Here is an 18,876-nt window from a genome sequence, read left to right as displayed (position 1 = left end):
TCTCTTACACTTAGAATCAGTAAACTACTACAAGGAAGTAAGTCTGAACCCCTGTAGGCATCCTGCCTTACCCTGGCCTCTGTGAGGAGTGAGCCAGCCCCAACAAGTTCTCTTACACTGAGAATCAGTAAACTACTACAATGAAGTAAGTCTGAACCCCTGTAGGCATCCTGCCTTACCCTGGCCTCTGTGAGGAGTGAGCCCAGCCCCACAAGTTCTCTTACACTGAGAATCAGTAAACTACTACAAGGAAGTAAGTCTGAACCCCTGTAGGCATCCTGCCTTACCCTGGCCTCTGTGAGGAGTGAGCCCAGCCCCCACAAGTTCTCTTACACTGAGAATCAGTAAACTACTACAATGAAGTAAGTCTGAACCCTGTAGGCATCCTGCCTTACCCTGGCCTCTGTGAGGAGTGAGCCCAGTCCCCACAAGTTCTCTTACACTGAGAATCAGTAAACTACTACAATGAAGTAAGTCTGAACCCCTGTAGGCATCCTGCCTTACCCTGGCCTCTGTGAGGAGTGAGCCCAGTCCCCACAAGTTCTCTTACACTGAGAATCAGTAAACTACTACAATGAAGTAAGTCTGAACCCCTGTAGGCATCCTGCCTTATCCTGGCCTCTGTGAGGAGTGAGCCCAGTCCCCACAAGTTCTCTTACACCGAGAATCAGTAAACTACTACAATGAAGTAAGTCTGAACCCCTGTAGGCATCCTGCCTTACCCTGGCCTCTGTGAGGAGTGAGCCCAGCCCCAACAAGTTCTCTTACACTGAGAATCAGTAAACTACTACAAGGAAGTAAGTCTGAACCCCTGTAGGCATCCTGCCTTACCCTGGCCTCTGTGAGGAGTGAGCCCAGCCCCCACAAGTTCTCTTACACTGAGAATCAGTAAACTACTACAATGAAGTAAGTCTGAACCCCTGTAGGCATCCTGCCTTACCCTGGCCTCTGTGAGGAGTGAGCCCAGCCCCCACAAGTTCTCTTACACCTGAGAATCAGTAAACTACTACAATGAAGTAAGTCTGAACCCCTGTAGGCATCCTGCCTTACCCTGGCCTCTGTGAGGAGTGAGCCCAGCCCCCACAAGTTCTCTTACACTTAGAATCAGTAAACTACTACAATGAAGTAAGTCTGAACCCCTGTAGGCATCCTGCCTTACCCTGGCCTCTGTGAGGAGTGAGCCCAGCCCCAACAAGTTCTCTTACACTGAGAATCAGTAAACTACTACAATGAAGTAAGTCTGAACCCCTGTAGGCATCCTGCCTTACCCTGGCCTCTGTGAGGAGTGAGCCCAGTCCCCACAAGTTCTCTTACACTGAGAATCAGTAAACTACTACAATGAAGTAAGTCTGAACCCCTGTAGGCATCCTGCCTTACCCTGGCCTCTGTGAGGAGTGAGCCCAGCCCCCACAAGTTCTCTTACACTGAGAATCAGTAAACTACTACAAGGAAGTAAGTCTGAACCCCTGTAGGCATCCTGCCTTACCCTGGCCTCTGTGAGGAGTGAGCCCAGCCCCCACAAGTTCTCTTACACTGAGAATCAGTAAACTACTACAAGGAAGTAAGTCTGAACCCCTGTAGGCATCCTGCCTTACCCTGGCCTCTGTGAGGAGTGAGCCCAGCCCCAACAAGTTCTCTTACACTGAGAATCAGTAAACTACTACAAGGAAGTAAGTCTGAACCCCTGTAGGCATCCTGCCTTACCCTGGCCTCTGTGAGGAGTGAGCCCAGCCCCCACAAGTTCTCTTACACTGAGAATCAGTAAACTACTACAATGAAGTAAGTCTGAACCCCTGTAGGCATCCTGCCTTACCCTGGCCTCTGTGAGGAGTGAGCCCAGCCCCCACAAGTTCTCTTACACTGAGAATCAGTAAACTACTACAATGAAGTAAGTCTGAACCCCTGTAGGCATCCTGCCTTACCCTGGCCTCTGTGAGGAGTGAGCCCAGCCCCCACAAGTTCTCTTACACTGAGAATCAGTAAACTACTACAAGGAAGTAAGTCTGAACCCCTGTAGGCATCCTGCCTTACCCTGGCCTCTGTGAGGAGTGAGCCCAGCCCCAACAAGTTCTCTTACACTGAGAATCAGTAAACTACTACAATGAAGTAAGTCTGAACCCCTGTAGGCATCCTGCCTTACCCTGGCCTCTGTGAGGAGTGAGCCCAGCCCCAACAAGTTCTCTTACACCTGAGAATCAGTAAACTACTACAAGGAAGTAAGTCTGAACCCCTGTAGGCATCCTGCCTTACCCTGGCCTCTGTGAGGAGTGAGCCCAGCCCCAACAAGTTCTCTTACACTGAGAATCAGTAAACTACTACAATGAAGTAAGTCTGAACCCCTGTAGGCATCCTGCCTTACCCTGGCCTCTGTGAGGAGTGAGCCCAGCCCCCACAAGTTCTCTTACACTGAGAATCAGTAAACTACTACAATGAAGTAAGTCTGAACCCCTGTAGGCATCCTGCCTTACCCTGGCCTCTGTGAGGAGTGAGCCCAGCCCCCACAAGTTCTCTTACACTGAGAATCAGTAAACTACTACAATGAAGTAAGTCTGAACCCCTGTAGGCATCCTGCCTTACCCTGGCCTCTGTGAGGAGTGAGCCCAGCCCCACAAGTTCTCTTACACTGAGAATCAGTAAACTACTACAAGGAAGTAAGTCTGAACCCCTGTAGGCATCCTGCCTTACCCTGGCCTCTGTGAGGAGTGAGCCCAGCCCCCACAAGTTCTCTTACACTGAGAATCAGTAAACTACTACAATGAAGTAAGTCTGAACCCCTGTAGGCATCCTGCCTTACCCTGGCCTCTGTGAGGAGTGAGCCCAGCCCCAACAAGTTCTCTTACACTGAGAATCAGTAAACTACTACAAGGAAGTAAGTCTGAACCCCTGTAGGCATCCTGCCTTACCCTGGCCTCTGTGAGGAGTGAGCCCAGCCCCCACAAGTTCTCTTACACTGAGAATCAGTAAACTACTACAAGGAAGTAAGTCTGAACCCCTGTAGGCATCCTGCCTTACCCTGGCCTCTGTGAGGAGTGAGCCCAGTCCCCACAAGTTCTCTTACACTGAGAATCAGTAAACTACTACAATGAAGTAAGTCTGAACCCCTGTAGGCATCCTGCCTTACCCTGGCCTCTGTGAGGAGTGAGCCCAGTCCCCACAAGTTCTCTTACACTGAGAATCAGTAAACTACTACAATGAAGTAAGTCTGAACCCCTGTAGGCATCCTGCCTTACCCTGGCCTCTGTGAGGAGTGAGCCCAGTCCCCACAAGTTCTCTTACACTGAGAATCAGTAAACTACTACAATGAAGTAAGTCTGAACCCCTGTAGGCATCCTGCCTTACCCTGGCCTCTGTGAGGAGTGAGCCCAGTCCCCACAAGTTCTCTTACACTGAGAATCAGTAAACTACTACAAGGAAGTAAGTCTGAACCCCTGTAGGCATCCTGCCTTACCCTGGCCTCTGTGAGGAGTGAGCCCAGCCCCCACAAGTTCTCTTACACCGAGAATCAGTAAACTACTACAATGAAGTAAGTCTGAACCCCTGTAGGCATCCTGCCTTACCCTGGCCTCTGTGAGGAGTGAGCCCAGCCCCCACAAGTTCTCTTACACCGAGAATCAGTAAACTACTACAATGAAGTAAGTCTGAACCCCTGTAGGCATCCTGCCTTACCCTGGCCTCTGTGAGGAGTGAGCCCAGCCCCCACAAGTTCTCTTACACTGAGAATCAGTAAACTACTACAAGGAAGTAAGTCTGAACCCCTGTAGGCATCCTGCCTTACCCTGGCCTCTGTGAGGAGTGAGCCCAGCCCCAACAAGTTCTCTTACACTGAGAATCAGTAAACTACTACAATGAAGTAAGTCTGAACCCCTGTAGGCATCCTGCCTTACCCTGGCCTCTGTGAGGAGTGAGCCCAGTCCCCACAAGTTCTCTTACACTGAGAATCAGTAAACTACTACAATGAAGTAAGTCTGAACCCCTGTAGGCATCCTGCCTTACCCTGGCCTCTGTGAGGAGTGAGCCCAGCCCCCACAAGTTCTCTTACACTGAGAATCAGTAAACTACTACAATGAAGTAAGTCTGAACCCCTGTAGGCATCCTGCCTTACCCTGGCCTCTGTGAGGAGTGAGCCCAGCCCCCACAAGTTCTCTTACACTGAGAATCAGTAAACTACTACAAGGAAGTAAGTCTGAACCCCTGTAGGCATCCTGCCTTACCCTGGCCTCTGTGAGGAGTGAGCCCAGCCCCCACAAGTTCTCTTACACTGAGAATCAGTAAACTACTACAATGAAGTAAGTCTGAACCCCTGTAGGCATCCTGCCTTACCCTGGCCTCTGTGAGGAGTGAGCCCAGCCCCCACAAGTTCTCTTACACTGAGAATCAGTAAACTACTACAAGGAAGTAAGTCTGAACCCCTGTAGGCATCCTGCCTTACCCTGGCCTCTGTGAGGAGTGAGCCCAGCCCCCACAAGTTCTCTACACTGAGAATCAGTAAACTACTACAAGGAAGTAAGTCTGAACCCCTGTAGGCATCCTGCCTTACCCTGGCCTCTGTGAGGAGTGAGCCCAGCCCCCACAAGTTCTCTTACACTGAGAATCAGTAAACTACTACAATGAAGTAAGTCTGAACCCCTGTAGGCATCCTGCCTTACCCTGGCCTCTGTGAGGAGTGAGCCCAGTCCCCACAAGTTCTCTTACACTGAGAATCAGTAAACTACTACAAGGAAGTAAGTCTGAACCCCTGTAGGCATCCTGCCTTACCCTGGCCTCTGTGAGGAGTGAGCCCAGCCCCCACAAGTTCTCTTACACTGAGAATCAGTAAACTACTACAATGAAGTAAGTCTGAACCCCTGTAGGCATCCTGCCTTACCCTGGCCTCTGTGAGGAGTGAGCCCAGCCCCAACAAGTTCTCTTACACTGAGAATCAGTAAACTACTACAATGAAGTAAGTCTGAACCCCTGTAGGCATCCTGCCTTACCCTGGCCTCTGTGAGGAGTGAGCCCAGTCCCCACAAGTTCTCTTACACTGAGAATCAGTAAACTACTACAATGAAGTAAGTCTGAACCCCTGTAGGCATCCTGCCTTACCCTGGCCTCTGTGAGGAGTGAGCCCAGCCCCCACAAGTTCTCTTACACTGAGAATCAGTAAACTACTACAATGAAGTAAGTCTGAACCCCTGTAGGCATCCTGCCTTACCCTGGCCTCTGTGAGGAGTGAGCCCAGCCCCAACAAGTTCTCTTACACCGAGAATCAGTAAACTACCACAATGAAGTAAGTCTGAACCCCTGTAGGCATCCTGCCTTACCCTGGCCTCTGTGAGGAGTGAGCCCAGCCCCCAGAAGGTCCCACCTCCCGTTGACGTTCCACCGATCCTTTCAAACTTGTTCTCAGACTCCACCTGAAAACACCAATGTGGGTCACATCAATAAAATATGTCACGTGAGCATCCACATTTTCACGAAAATTGTTGAATTACATAGTGATCTTGCTACTGGCCAGTACAACATCATATCTTGTTGGTTACTCAGTCATGTTGGAATCAGTGGTAACACAAAGGCCTGTGCTGCTGCAAAGGCAGCACTCAACAAATCTGTGACACCACTTCTTATCCCATACACAGGGATGTGAGCAGGTTCTCCCGGAAAAAGAGGAAAAGTCTAGGGGGGTCTGACATTTTTTAAACATTTGATTGCATTTTAAGCAATTTCGTGCAGTTGGGACAACATTCACACCAAGAAATGTAATAAGTCAATGGCAAAAGTCAATAAGTCAAATAAACAAGATGGCAGATGCAGTAAAATTTCGAAGTTAAATCAGTACTTTTAAAAAATCGGGCATAGCTTCCACGCACCTGGCTACCCGCCAGGTCTGGGAGCAATACTGCCATAAACTTCAACCCCCATCCCCCAGACCCAAGGACAACTGTCACAAGCCTGCAATGTCTGACCCTTTCCCCATGTTGAAGCATATTGAAAAAAACTTACCTTGTACTTACTTACCTTTTGTTGAAAAAAACAAAACTCCATTGCAAACATAAGACATTATTACAACATATATCCCCATGTTATGGGTTTTTATGGGCTGAAGAAACATTCATAGTTTTCTCACTAATCACATGAACAACTGTAAAACATCTCATTCACTTACAGGCTAAAAGACAACTTTATCTTAAAAACAAGCCATCATCTGACTCTGAGTATTTACTATTTCCGTGTGACGCCACACCCCACGTTATAGTGCAAGTATTCGTGATAGAAAACGTATGATGTCCGGAAACCTTTGCTGTTGAAAGCTCTGATCGAAAACAGGACAATTCGCGAAGGTTGTCCATTTTTCGATCATATTTTTCGGAGTGTTTTTTTTAAATCTTTGAATATATTTTTCCGAGGACTACTGTTTTAAAAAACGCGATTTCACATCCCTGCATACAGTGATTATACACCTGTAATAAGATTTTACATCAAAGATCTAATGCAAAAGAAGTGGGACACCCAAGTAGGTCTCAATTAGTTTCCTCACTAGCCCAGGAAAAGGTAAAATGCCCTTATAATGTTAAGACAATTGGAAAATTTGGAAATTTGCAGTAGCCCACAGGAATTTGTACTAGCCCTGGGCTAGCAGGCTAGTGTTAAATTCTAACCCTGTCTAACCCATGAAACAATCCTACAGCATGCCCCCTCACCTTGATAAGACTGACACCAGAGCCAATGTTGACAAGCAGGTAGGGGAAGATGTCTGTGCTGACACCCTGGAACTTGTAGTCGGGGTTGCCATGGCGCTGGTACACGAAGGACTCATCGGGGATGTTCTTCAGGAGGAAGTTGCAGCCACAGATCAGACAATCCATCTCATCTTCCTTGTCAACCCTGTGAGTAGTTCCAGTGAATGAGTGGGAGCATGGTATGTTATGTCTAATTGTTATATAAGTGCAATGTATGTATATATTAGATAGCTACCCAATAAATCACAAAGAACAATGAAGAATGGTTTATTTCATGATAAAACATTGTTCTATCATGAAGTCATTTCTGGAGATTCAAACATGTGCTCGCAACCTGATGACGTTGTGGATTGGACGATGTTAAAGAGGGAAGTGTCTCGTGTCTAGTTCCCCATTGACGTATTTGGCCAACGCAGTAAATGCCGAAACGATGACATCTAAAATTGGGCGTCATTATTTATTAACCAATCACAGCCTTGGTTGCACATTAGTTTCGTTACAAGGCTGGTTTGGCTTTTTAATGTACTGTCATCGATCGATAATGTGAGTAGGTCGGCGATCGGACCAATTTTCTCCCGAAAAACTTAAAATATAACAACATTTATTTAGATTCTACATGTACGACTACTTTGATTAATTTACACAAAGTATTTTTATATTTTTACGCATGCAGTTTGAATCATCGTCCACGATCAGTGTTATCTAGATCTACATATCCCATGCCACTGTGAAATAATTGCGCCACTGTTCCATTCACTACCATCATTAACCTCAGCAAGGAATATCTGTACACCGCTCTTTCCTACACCGCGGGGTCAGTTTCTTGGACCCCGATGACAGCGGTATATCGAGGGATCACTGTATAACAATCAGTATTAGGAGAGAAGGTACAGGTTATCATCGCCTTGACAACTGTGAGAATATCCGGGCAATATCAAATTTAACTCCCCTGTTCATAAAATGGACTTGTCCGAGATCAAATTATATTCAGGGAGTCATCATTATTTAAAGATGGGTAAATATTTTCAGTGGTTGTACGTTTCTTTAACATCCTTAAAGAGGTTGTAAAAAATCTTGATATCTCATATACGAATAAACGACTCATGGTCAATGTTTATAGAACAATAACACATTGCAGGGAGAAAAAACTCGGGGCTGCATCCCTCATGGTTTATTTACTCCCACTCGTCATTTATTTCTTAAGTACGATATTAAAGTAACATCATGAATATCACATGGGTAAATATCACATTACTTAGTGCACTGACATACAGCTTTACCCTCAATCTCCATCCCAATGTTGTATATCAATTTCACTCAACTGATGTAGAGTAAATGAAACACTTCAGAATTTCGTGTTAGGGGGAAATATATAACAGAAAGAGAATCTGGCAGTGTTCTTGTCAAGCCAAATGACCTACTTACTGAACTCCCAGCTTGCTGGTGATGAGGTCCTTGTATTTATAGGCCCCGCCTCCTGTGGCCTTGATGTACTTGTCCTTCATGAAGTCCTTGGACTGAATCAAGTTCCCCTGTATGAAGTCCAGGCATGTCTCAATGTACTTGGTTTCAAACTTGACAAAATGTAGTCGAACAATCACTTCATCTGTTTCAGAGATGTTGTATATATGACTGGCATCATCCTGAAATAGTAAACATCATTCTAGGAGAAGGCCTCGTAAGTGTGTCACTTGTGCCTAATCCACTATCGCTAAACAAAGATCTGAGGGCATCCCATTACGGGTCATGTCACAACAACCTTCATCCGACCCATTAAAGCATCGCTTATCAGATCATGAAAGTGACAGTCGGAATGAGTTTTCTAATCATGCAACCTCGAAAACGGCTGATTCCTTCAAAATTATTGTCTATCTCTCGCTTCCGTGGGATAAGCATTTGAACGGAGGAGACACTGAACAGTATGTGGGAAGCACTGCCATACAATTTGAACCATATATTAGACATTGCGGAATGTTCATTCGTTCAGTTTTCCAAATTTTAATCGAGAACTGTGTCAACATATTTTTCAAGCGTTGTCTGAAATGGAAGTCGCCAGTTTGAAATGAGTGCCGTAAAGCTTGAGAAAGCTGCTTTCTAATTGGCTGATGTCGACTTCTTGTTAGTCATTTCAGTGGTCGATCTAAGTTCACGAAAGGTCATTCTGACGCAACCCGTAATGGGATGTCCTCAGATTTTTAGAGGCAGCGAGAACTAAGATATAATTTTAATGAGATAGAACATATCAGCAACTGTTTGTCTCTTAAAGACTCTTTACAAGTTTCTTCAAATTCTGAGGCACAGTTTGACTTATTTTCCAGGAAGTATAAGAAATTTTGTTTCTCGCTTTTATTGCACAAAAAAATAAAATTTAATGAGTAAAATGTTTAGAAAGAAATCTATTTCATATTGAATGTACAGTATAAAAATATATTATACCATAGAAAATGTTCATTATACTGTAATTTTGGTTTTGGTCAGCAACTTGTGTGTCCCCTACAGCTATGCAAGCTCTGGGGTGAATATCTCACTCAACATGCATTGATGTAAAGATATGGCCATCTTTTCATCAACAATAAGAATCAGCTTGTTAAGGAAGAGCATGGATTTTACATGCTTATTGAAGATATTAAAGATGCTGACCTGCTCTGGTTCATCAAACACCATGGATGTCCTCCTGCTGACTGTAGAACAGTAGGACAGCTTAGCTAGGGAGCCTCCTGTCAACACATTCAAATCAAACTTTTTATCATCCAAAACTCCACGGGAGATATCGCTTGGATGAGATCAAGCGATATCTACACTGTAGATATCGCTGCAATGAAATTACATCACAATGCTTTGCAGACCATTGTGACGCCACTGATTACCATGACGTCACAATCAAATGACATCACTGATGGCTCTGCTACTGAAGCTGTTAGCAGTACTTTTTTACATGGAGGACACTGCTAATTACTGTCAACAAATTGAAAAAGCTGGTAGAATGATGTTGGATGATAAATAAAATCTCACCCTTGTGTCTTTTGATAATCAAATATATCAACACACGTTGATAAAAGTGCCAAAAATCCTCAGAATTTTTTCACTTTTATCAACTCGTGTTGATATATTTGATATCAAAAGACACTCAGGTGAGATTCTCTATATACCATCCTTGCACTTACAAAAATGACAAAGCTGGAAACTTAATTAAACCTTGCGCTTGTAAAATTTGACATCAGAGAATGAAACTAAACCTTTTAAAATAATAGGTTACTCGAAAAAGTGATTTACAACTTTAAGTGTATTCCTTGTTATCATTGTTAGGATTCACAGCTGTCATCACTTCCGGTATCTAGAGTTATCTCCCTTTGACTATCACTATTGCTATGTACCTTACACATTGACATATCTGTACTGTTTTAGTAGCTGTACAAAAATACATTTTTAACATAGTCAACACTATACTTTTCTTCTTTTTGTAGCCGGGTTTCCAATTAGTTTATAATTCTTTGAACATATTTTTCAAAGTGTTATAACTTGGGCCAGTGAACCGGTTTACCTATATCAATAGCAAATCTCCGAGCATGTTTGAGGTTCCTAAATATGCTCTCTGTTGGCAGTTCGATGCTCCGGGCATAACTCTTCGCTGTCATGCTGCTAGCCAGGGCAGACCACCCTCACACCCAACCTGAAACATAGGTTCATGTAAGAATACTGACGTACCAAAAACACAAATCAGAGCTACAGATATGCAGCGTAAAATACGTTCCCTCCCCCCCCCCAATCTTCAAAACCCAATTACTTTCAATTAACTTGCATACAGAAACGCATGCATTAAATGAACAACTCATATTTATAAAAACAGCATGCTATATACCCAATTAATTTTTCTCAGCATGTGTACGAAGGATCTAATTTCTGAAACTCAGTTACGAGCTAATTTACTTTCCATGTCAAGCCCATATATTTAGAACAGTTGAATATACATCTGAAACATTATTTCTTTTTTTAAAATCTTGAAACGTTCCCCTAGTATGGGAGAAACCCAATAGAATGATGAATAGATGAGTCAAGCCTATATATTTAGAACAGTTATATACATCTAAAACATTATTTATTTATTTTTTTAAATCTTAAAATGTTCACTAATTTTTGGAGAAACCCAATAGAGTGATGAATATATGAGTGATAAAATATTGGTAACCCAATGAAAAATGTAATAACCCAATTAAAATAGAAACCCAAAAGTAAAAACTCAATTGCTCAAAAAGTTAAACTAGCTCAATACAAGGAGGGCATTATTCATTCATTGTCCTAGTCAGCACCCTCCTCACTCCCACTGAACCAGAACACATCCCATTCTCAGAGAATACTGCTGTATTATTTATTATCGGGGTCGAAGTATTGGCTGATTACCGGATAAGAAAATAAGGTGTAGTGTTACATGTATACATATCTTTTAAGCATGTTCAAATTAATACCATGATATAGCTAAATTGTAACTTGGGTTATAAAATGTATAGATTTTCCCTTCAAGTTTCTTGTGTGCAATCAGGGTTTGATTTAAGTATTAAACTTGATCTAAATTGCACCAGGTGCACATTGACATGAAAACCAAGTTGCACCAAACAAAAACAGGTTGCACCCTGGTCCCATAAATTCAAAGTTGAAAGACAGATGCATAAACTAGTAAAAATACATGTTATCTCAAATATCTGATGATTGTTTATTTATGATACTGTTAGTACTTACTGTTGTTCACTACTTTTGCGTCTTTCCGAGGCAAGGGAGTTAACTGACTACAAAAGTCCAGTTTCCACCCTTGCCGAACTAGGCTGGTATTATGGAGTTCTATTTTGGCTGGTCTAACGAGTCTATGCATAGACTCATCAAAATCGTGCGACGAAATCGAAATCCGGTTTGTAAACTGTCATGCAGATTTTGGTCGATTGCAGGATTTGCAAAGCATGTGCATCGCCAACTCAATGTCAACAGACATTTTTCAAAATGTTTTCATGTTCTTAATCAAGGTGCTCACGTGATTTGATGCTTTTCGCAATGTAAGACCCGTTTTATCACAATATAGATCTTGATTATCGATCAGATCATCCTGACTGGGAGTCGCCCTTTTGTTTGAAGCAAATGCAAGTGATACGAGAGGTTGAATCTGATTTGGCTTAGGCTTAGAAGGGACATAACTCGTAATAGCCACTGGTGGCGCTACGATCAAGCCCAGGAATTCTAGCCTAGTGGCAAGGGTGGAAACTGGACTTTTAAAGTCAGTTAACTCTCTTACCTCGGGAGGATGTACTTATGTGGTGTTGTCATCAATGGCAACCGTCATATTTATTCAGTTTGTGTAATTCCAGAGCCCTGTTATCTAGGTCGCCAGTATTACTGGTCATAGCTGACACAGGATTAGAAACTAACAGTTTTTGTCCACTAGTCCTTATAATAACATATAGCAAAACCCTTAAAATGGGCTAATTTCTACTAGTCCTTAGGATACCTTTACTATTGGGCAGTTTGGTAAGGACTACAGGACTAGTGCCAATTTCTAACGCTGCTGACACTGACACAATGAACGCAGTGAACAAAGCAGGCTGCTGCCACAGCTTGCAGAAATACGACTGTCATGTGACTTATCATCATCAGCTGAAGTGCTAGTGGGAACAGTGACAAATGTATTTACTGACTTTTGCCTCTTACTTGTCGTGATTTTCATTCATAACATCCACGAAAGAAGAAGCAACAACACTAGCACATTCCAGAAACCTAGTCTGGTCTACTGCCAGTGTCACATAAAATAATTACATGTTGCTAAGGGCTAGGACGAGTCCAAATTTATTACTCGGCTACCCCTCCCACCCCCCACTCCTATTACCCGACTCTACCTGGGTACCCACTGTAGGTCTCAAGAGACAGGTACAAAATGTCCGATTGGGAAAAGTTTGACCATACTCCTGCCCCCCTGTCAAAATGTATTTAGATACACGTATAAAATGATCTGGACATGCGTACACTGAAGTTGACAGAAGTTTTATCTTTATGCAAACATATAAAGTCAGAAGGAATGTTTGCATAGTCGGAAAGAAGTGTGAACATTTGTCACTTATAGTGTAACCATAGAGTTCTAGATAATTTGTGCCATTAAACAATATAATCAGGTGACAAACCACGGGTCCGGGTAGTTCTGTCGGTACCCGGGTCCTACTCAGTACCCACCTGACCTGAGTTAACCGTCCCAAACCTAGTTGCTGCAAAACTTAATAATAACATGGGCACCTAAATCTTGAATTACCCCCAGTTTGATGACGTCCAGCCCAAGAAAGCGTAACAAATACCGGACACAGGGATTAATGATGCAGAATGGAAAATACAACTTAGAGGTATTGAGTGTGTTCAAAGATCGATGCAGCGTTAGAAATTGGCACTAGTCCTGTAATCCTTGACAAAACTGCCCAATAGTTAAGGTACTATAAGGAATAGAAGAAATGTAACATTTTGAAGGGTTTTGGTATATGTTATCCGTGTAAGGACTAGTGGACTAAAAATGTTAGTTGTTTTTTACCGCTGTCGATGTTGTGTTTACAAGTAAGGGCCAGTCAGACACAAATCTGAATTGTTTTTACATGCATTGATGCATGTTTTTACAACTAAATTGAGCCATGACTATGATATTCAGATAGGTTGTAACATTATTACAAAATTACCCACAACATCACTGGTTACAAAACAGATGTTGCTATTGTTCTCTGTCCAATATGAATATGACACAGCTTGACAACCGTTATATGAAACACAGATTTCAATTACTTTTTCTACTCCACAGCTCAATGTTCATTTGATGACATCAGTCAAAATATCTAATTGCAATGTCTACACTACACCGTATGCACAAACAAATGACATGGCCTGTAGTAGGTCACACAGAAGCACAAGGTCATAAGCATTAGGATTTGGGAAATGTGATGGAAAACACAAACCAACATGAGAACTTGCATTGGCCTGAGGCTGGAAACTTGTTTGAATGGTCGGATAGTTGCACATAGTTCACTATTCCTGTACAATTTGAGTCGACCCGTGAAGATACGGGGTAGCATAGGTCTTCAGCAACCCATGCCTGCCGTAAAAGGCAACTAGGCTTGTCGTAGGAGGTGACTTACAGGATCGGGTGGTCAGGCTTGCTGAATTCGTTATAGCATGTCATTGATTCCAATTGCATGTATCGATGCTCATGATATCAATCACTGGGTTGTCTGGTCCAGACTCGAATATTTACAGACCGCCGTCATAGAGCTGGAATATTGCTGAGCGCAAAGTAAAACAACTCTCCCAAGAAACAATGACAATCAGGGTTTTTTACTTTGACTTACAAAAGTGGGGTCAAGGGGGCCCCCAATAATTCTGACGGTCTGTGCTGGCAATATGAGGGTCCTGTAAAATACTGAAATGGTGTAGCGATTAAACCTTACTTTTTTTAGTGCACTACTCCTTCTAAAGATAATATAAAGCAAAACCCTTAAAATTGGCAAATTTCTACTAGTCCTAATGATACCTTAACTATTGGGCAGTTTGGCAAGGACTACAGGACTAGTGCCAGTTTCTAACACTGACGTGTAGTGTATGGTATGTTTTTATAATTACTTTAGAGCCTGGAATGAATCAACGATCATGTGTATGGACGACTATTGGTCTGGAAATCACTATTGATATTGAAAGACACTATTGCGATAACTATTGATATTGCAAGCAACTATTGTGATAAATATCAATAGTTTTCAGTGTATCATTTTTGATGGATTTAAAAGATGAATTAAACCTTGGAACTGAAGTTTCCTATGAATGTGATAACCATAACAACAAATAAAAAGTAAAGTTTGAGATATGCCTGACTTGTTTTTTTCTTTACCCTAATAATTTAAGAAAAAGAAACTTCCACATTACCATGTGTAAATTACTACCACTCATGATAAAAATAAAATAAATTTGAACAGCATTTGACTACACCGAATGATATGGTAAATACAATCTAAACTATCGATATTCCTAACTGAAATTGATAGCCATAAACTTTACCTGTAATCCACTGTATTATTTTTTTGCGTCCATTATCTACATACATGTGTTCTGGACACACATTTGTGTGTTGCGTATCGCCCTAGAAATGTTTGTGACACACATAACACCAGCTCCCTGGTACATGACAGTTTGGTTCAGCACAAGGACCAATTAAGCAACCCAAGCCTGTTCACAAGTCTAAGCCTCACCTTGTTTACACATGTCGAATAATTTTTCAGGATCTATTTTTGAAATATTCAAAGATAAAAATGTGATACAGAAAAGTTTCCAGACAACATTTTTTTTCAAATTAGTTAAAAAAAACTTAGACATGTTAGAAGGAGTGTAACAATTAATCGAAATATCAACGTATCGCAATTGTTTGCCATATGAATGTACTAGGGCTGAGACGGGTAACTCGGGTCGGGTGGGTCCTGAGTAGGACCCGGGTACCCACATGACCCGGACCCGTGGTTAGTCACGTGATATACTGTAATGACATTAACAGTAAAACTCAATGGTTACACTACAAGTATAGCTAATGTTCACGTTTCTTTCTCACTATGCAAGCATTCGTTTGAGTAAGGATAAAGCGTCTATCAACTGCAGTGTATGCATGATTAGATAGTTTTATACATGTACATGTATCTAAATACTTTTTGCCAGGCCTGCAGTAAAATAATTTCCATTCAGACATTTTGTACCCAACTCTTGAGACCTATAGCGGGTATCCGGGTAGGGTCGGGTAATACTGTGTCGAGTACCGGTTAGTAAATTTGGACTTGATTGTACTAAGATTATACAGTATCAATAGTAATTTCAAACTGCCTACAGTATTGTAAATAGTATGCATAACAATTGATAGTTTTCAATAATCACCATTCGTTTTAAACAATTATCCATTCGTAAACTCAGTTGTTACATTCAAATTTCAACCCTGTTGTCTGTTGATTTGCATGGATTACAACAAGTTCCTATTAGAGTTATTTACTGAATAGCAACAGGGAGGAAGATGTACACCTGAGTGCAGATCCTCAATTGGATTGCAAACCATGCGATCAAAACTCAATAATGATGTTTATCTCTAGTAAAATTGATATTTCTTGAAAAGTGCACTTTTCAGTTTTTGTCATAACTCTAAACTGACTACAGTGATTATTGTTTGTTGAATAACACCTCACTACAGCTATATGATGGTGGTCTGTAAGTAATCGAGTCTGGACCAGACAATCCTGTGATTGACAACATGAGCATCGATCCAAACAATTGGGATCGATGGCATGCATCAACCAAGTGAGCGAGCCTGACCATCCAATCCCGTTAGTCGCCTACTACGACAAGCATAGTCGCCTTTTATGGCAAGCATGGGTTGCTGAAAAGCTATTCTACCCCGGATCTTCACGGGCCCAGTGATTATTGAGTGAAATTGAATTCAACACAAAATTTATTGCTAATAGAAATTATCAACACTTCAGATAATTTCACACGTAATTTACCAAAGGGCACATCAAAACAGAAGTAATACCCCTTTGGCATGCTTGAAACAATATACAATACTATCCCTGTCATCAGAGTTTAACAGTATGAGGCACACCTCAATCTCATTAAAATCAGATCTTAGTTCTCGCTACCGCTAAACAAAGATCTGAGGACATCCCATTACGGGTCACGTCAGACCGACTTTGCGCGAACTTTGACTGACCAATGGAATGACCAATCAGAAGGCAGCTTTCTCGTGCTTTACGGAACTAATTTCAAATTGGCGACTACGCTTCGCAACATATTTTGACAAATTCTCGATTACAAATTTGAAATCTGAACAAAAGAACATTCTGGAATGGCTCAGAAATGGTCTAGATAGTATGGATTCAGTCGCTAAACCCGTAACTATCGTTCGTAGTACCCCGTGTTAAAGTTTTCGAGGTTGTATGATTAGAGATCCCATTCCGACTGTCACTTTCATGATCTGGTACGCGACGCTCTGATTGGTCGGATGAAAAGTCGTTCTGACGTGACCCCTAATGGGATGTCTTCAGATCTTTGTTTTTAGCGGTAGCGAGAACTAAGGTCTGATTTTAATGAGATTGAGGCACACCTCAACCTTGAGTCTCTCCTGGCGACATTCTCACTATAAAAGCTTTAATCTAGGTCGAACATATATCATCATAAGAGGTATCAAGGTCATGAATATAACAAATGTATTTTTATAACTTAATATGAAACACAGCGATCATAATACACATCATTTAACGTTCACAACTACGGAGACCCCACAAAGGCGACCTGACCTCTGCTGTACTTCAACACCGCCAAACAGTTAATTTCCCTGTCTGATGCACAGACAGGGACATATAGGCCTAACTGTCACATTAAATAATTCGGACAATAATTCAAGCAGCCACCTCAGCATACTCCAAAATATACATCTCACATCATCATGTTCATCATCTCATAAATGAATATGACCAGTCTTAAAAAAGCCAAGCAGCAGGGATTTTACTAAAGTTAAAGACTGATTGTTTGAGCAACATCAAAATTATCCAGAGAGTCTAAAATGGTCCTTCGCATAACCGTTAACATGGTTAATGTTAAAAATGTTAAAATTTAGGGGATCGCTATTTTCAAAAACAATTAGATAGCAAACACCAATGACCTTAATTTCTAACCAGCTAACACTGATATATGTTTGCAAGTTTGTCATTGTCATTTAATTTGCCACCTTAGTTTGGGTCAGGGTTGAATTTGAACGTGTGGTGACTGAAGAAAGCAAGGCACCGAAAACAGTCAAACAGTGGCAATCGCTGTCAGGAATTTTAGTATAAAATTAATAATCCTTCACCAGCAACACTAATAATCAGCTCAGTTTTACCTGTCTTGTGATATTTCATCTGCAGGTACTTGGATAGAATGTAATCAAATTTGCAAAACAACCAAATGTCCTTCCAAACACCCAGATCACCCGTTCAGCGTCCTGATCACAACATGAACTTCTATGACGGGTCAAAGGTTGTACTGTGAAGGACGGTTCTCCACCTCCTCACAGCGATAGCACGTTCGTGGAGCCCTCGCGATACTACCGAGTGTGAAACGAAGGTGTCACGCGCTGGGGAGGAGCTTGATTTGGCCATAGACTGGTTCACGGATTCTCCGCTTGGTGTCGCTGCTCTTGCTCCCAAGGAAAGGACCGGCATCAACCACCACAACATCCAAGCTCCTACCCAACGCGTGACACCTTCGTTACACTCTCGGTAACATCGCTGCCACCAGTGTGGGCGCGGCCATTACAAGAATCTTGACATTTGCCCTCCAACCCCATATAAGTAACGTTTATACTTTTGTTTATGTCTTTGAGAATGCCATCATATTTCATTTTGAAAAGGTTAACGACTGACCATGTTTTCCAGATGAATTTACTTTGTTGTTTTAATAATCAGATTGGTTCGAGATTGCAGACTAACGGAAAATCAACCAACTTCTCCCTTACATTCTTACTATATCAATTAAAGATGATACTTTTAATGAAATAGAAATTCAAACTGACAAACAAAGAAAGTAATTTATCAGCGGTGAGTGTATTCGGCGTCACGACAGTCGTCACTTGTTTGTAAACATGACGGTCATTAGGTTGCGAGTTCAACTCCAAGCATGGTTGGGGACACCTATCACAGTGGGGTGTTTTGAGAGCTCCCCGAACGGACCATCGCTGTGAGGAGCTTGCCGAACATCTGCTAAAACAAGATGCGCAGAACGAACGGAAATCAGTCTAGCTTCAAGCTCCCCCCCAGCGCGTGACACCTTCGTTACACTCTCGGTAACATCGCTGCCATTACAAGAATCTTGAAATTTCCCTCTAACCCCAAATGCAGTAACGTTTTTACTTTTGTTTATATCTTTGGGAATGCCATCATAGTTCATTTTGAAAAGGTTTACGACGGACCATGTTTTGCAGATGAATTTACTTTGTTGTTTGTATAGTCAGATTTGTTCGAGATTGCAGACAAACGGAAAATCAACCAACTTCTCCCTTACATTCTTACTATATCAATTACATGATAGTTTTAATGAAATAGAAATTCAAACTGACAAAGAAAGAAAGTAATTTATCAGCGGTAAGTGT

At 42.0% G+C, this 18,876-nt stretch overlaps 1 protein-coding gene across 1 annotated transcript in view; it reads right to left on the bottom strand.

Annotated features, from left to right (window-relative positions):
* The window catches only part of LOC125377340 (4'-phosphopantetheine phosphatase-like), a 28,400-nt gene extending 10,488 nt beyond the window's left edge, over window positions 1-17,912 (bottom strand). The window contains exons 1-6 of the mRNA XM_048390374.1: window positions 17,629-17,912; window positions 10,258-10,386; window positions 9,357-9,433; window positions 8,142-8,359; window positions 6,678-6,861; window positions 5,307-5,393 (exon numbers count right to left, since the gene is read on the bottom strand). Coding sequence (XP_048246331.1) covers window positions 5,307-5,393; window positions 6,678-6,861; window positions 8,142-8,359; window positions 9,357-9,433; window positions 10,258-10,351 — 660 coding nt within the window. The 5' untranslated portion in view covers window positions 10,352-10,386; window positions 17,629-17,912. The remainder of the gene's footprint in view (window positions 1-5,306; window positions 5,394-6,677; window positions 6,862-8,141; window positions 8,360-9,356; window positions 9,434-10,257; window positions 10,387-17,628) is intronic.
* Window positions 17,913-18,876: the final 964 nt, after the last annotated feature.

Source organism: Haliotis rufescens, unplaced genomic scaffold, assembly GCF_023055435.1.
Source record: "Haliotis rufescens isolate VD_foot unplaced genomic scaffold, xgHalRufe1.0.p SCAF_9, whole genome shotgun sequence".
In the NCBI taxonomy this organism is placed as follows: Eukaryota; Metazoa; Mollusca; class Gastropoda; order Lepetellida; family Haliotidae; genus Haliotis; species Haliotis rufescens.
The sequence above is the reverse complement of the archived record's forward strand: the minus strand, read 5'-3'. Positions and strand labels throughout refer to the sequence as shown.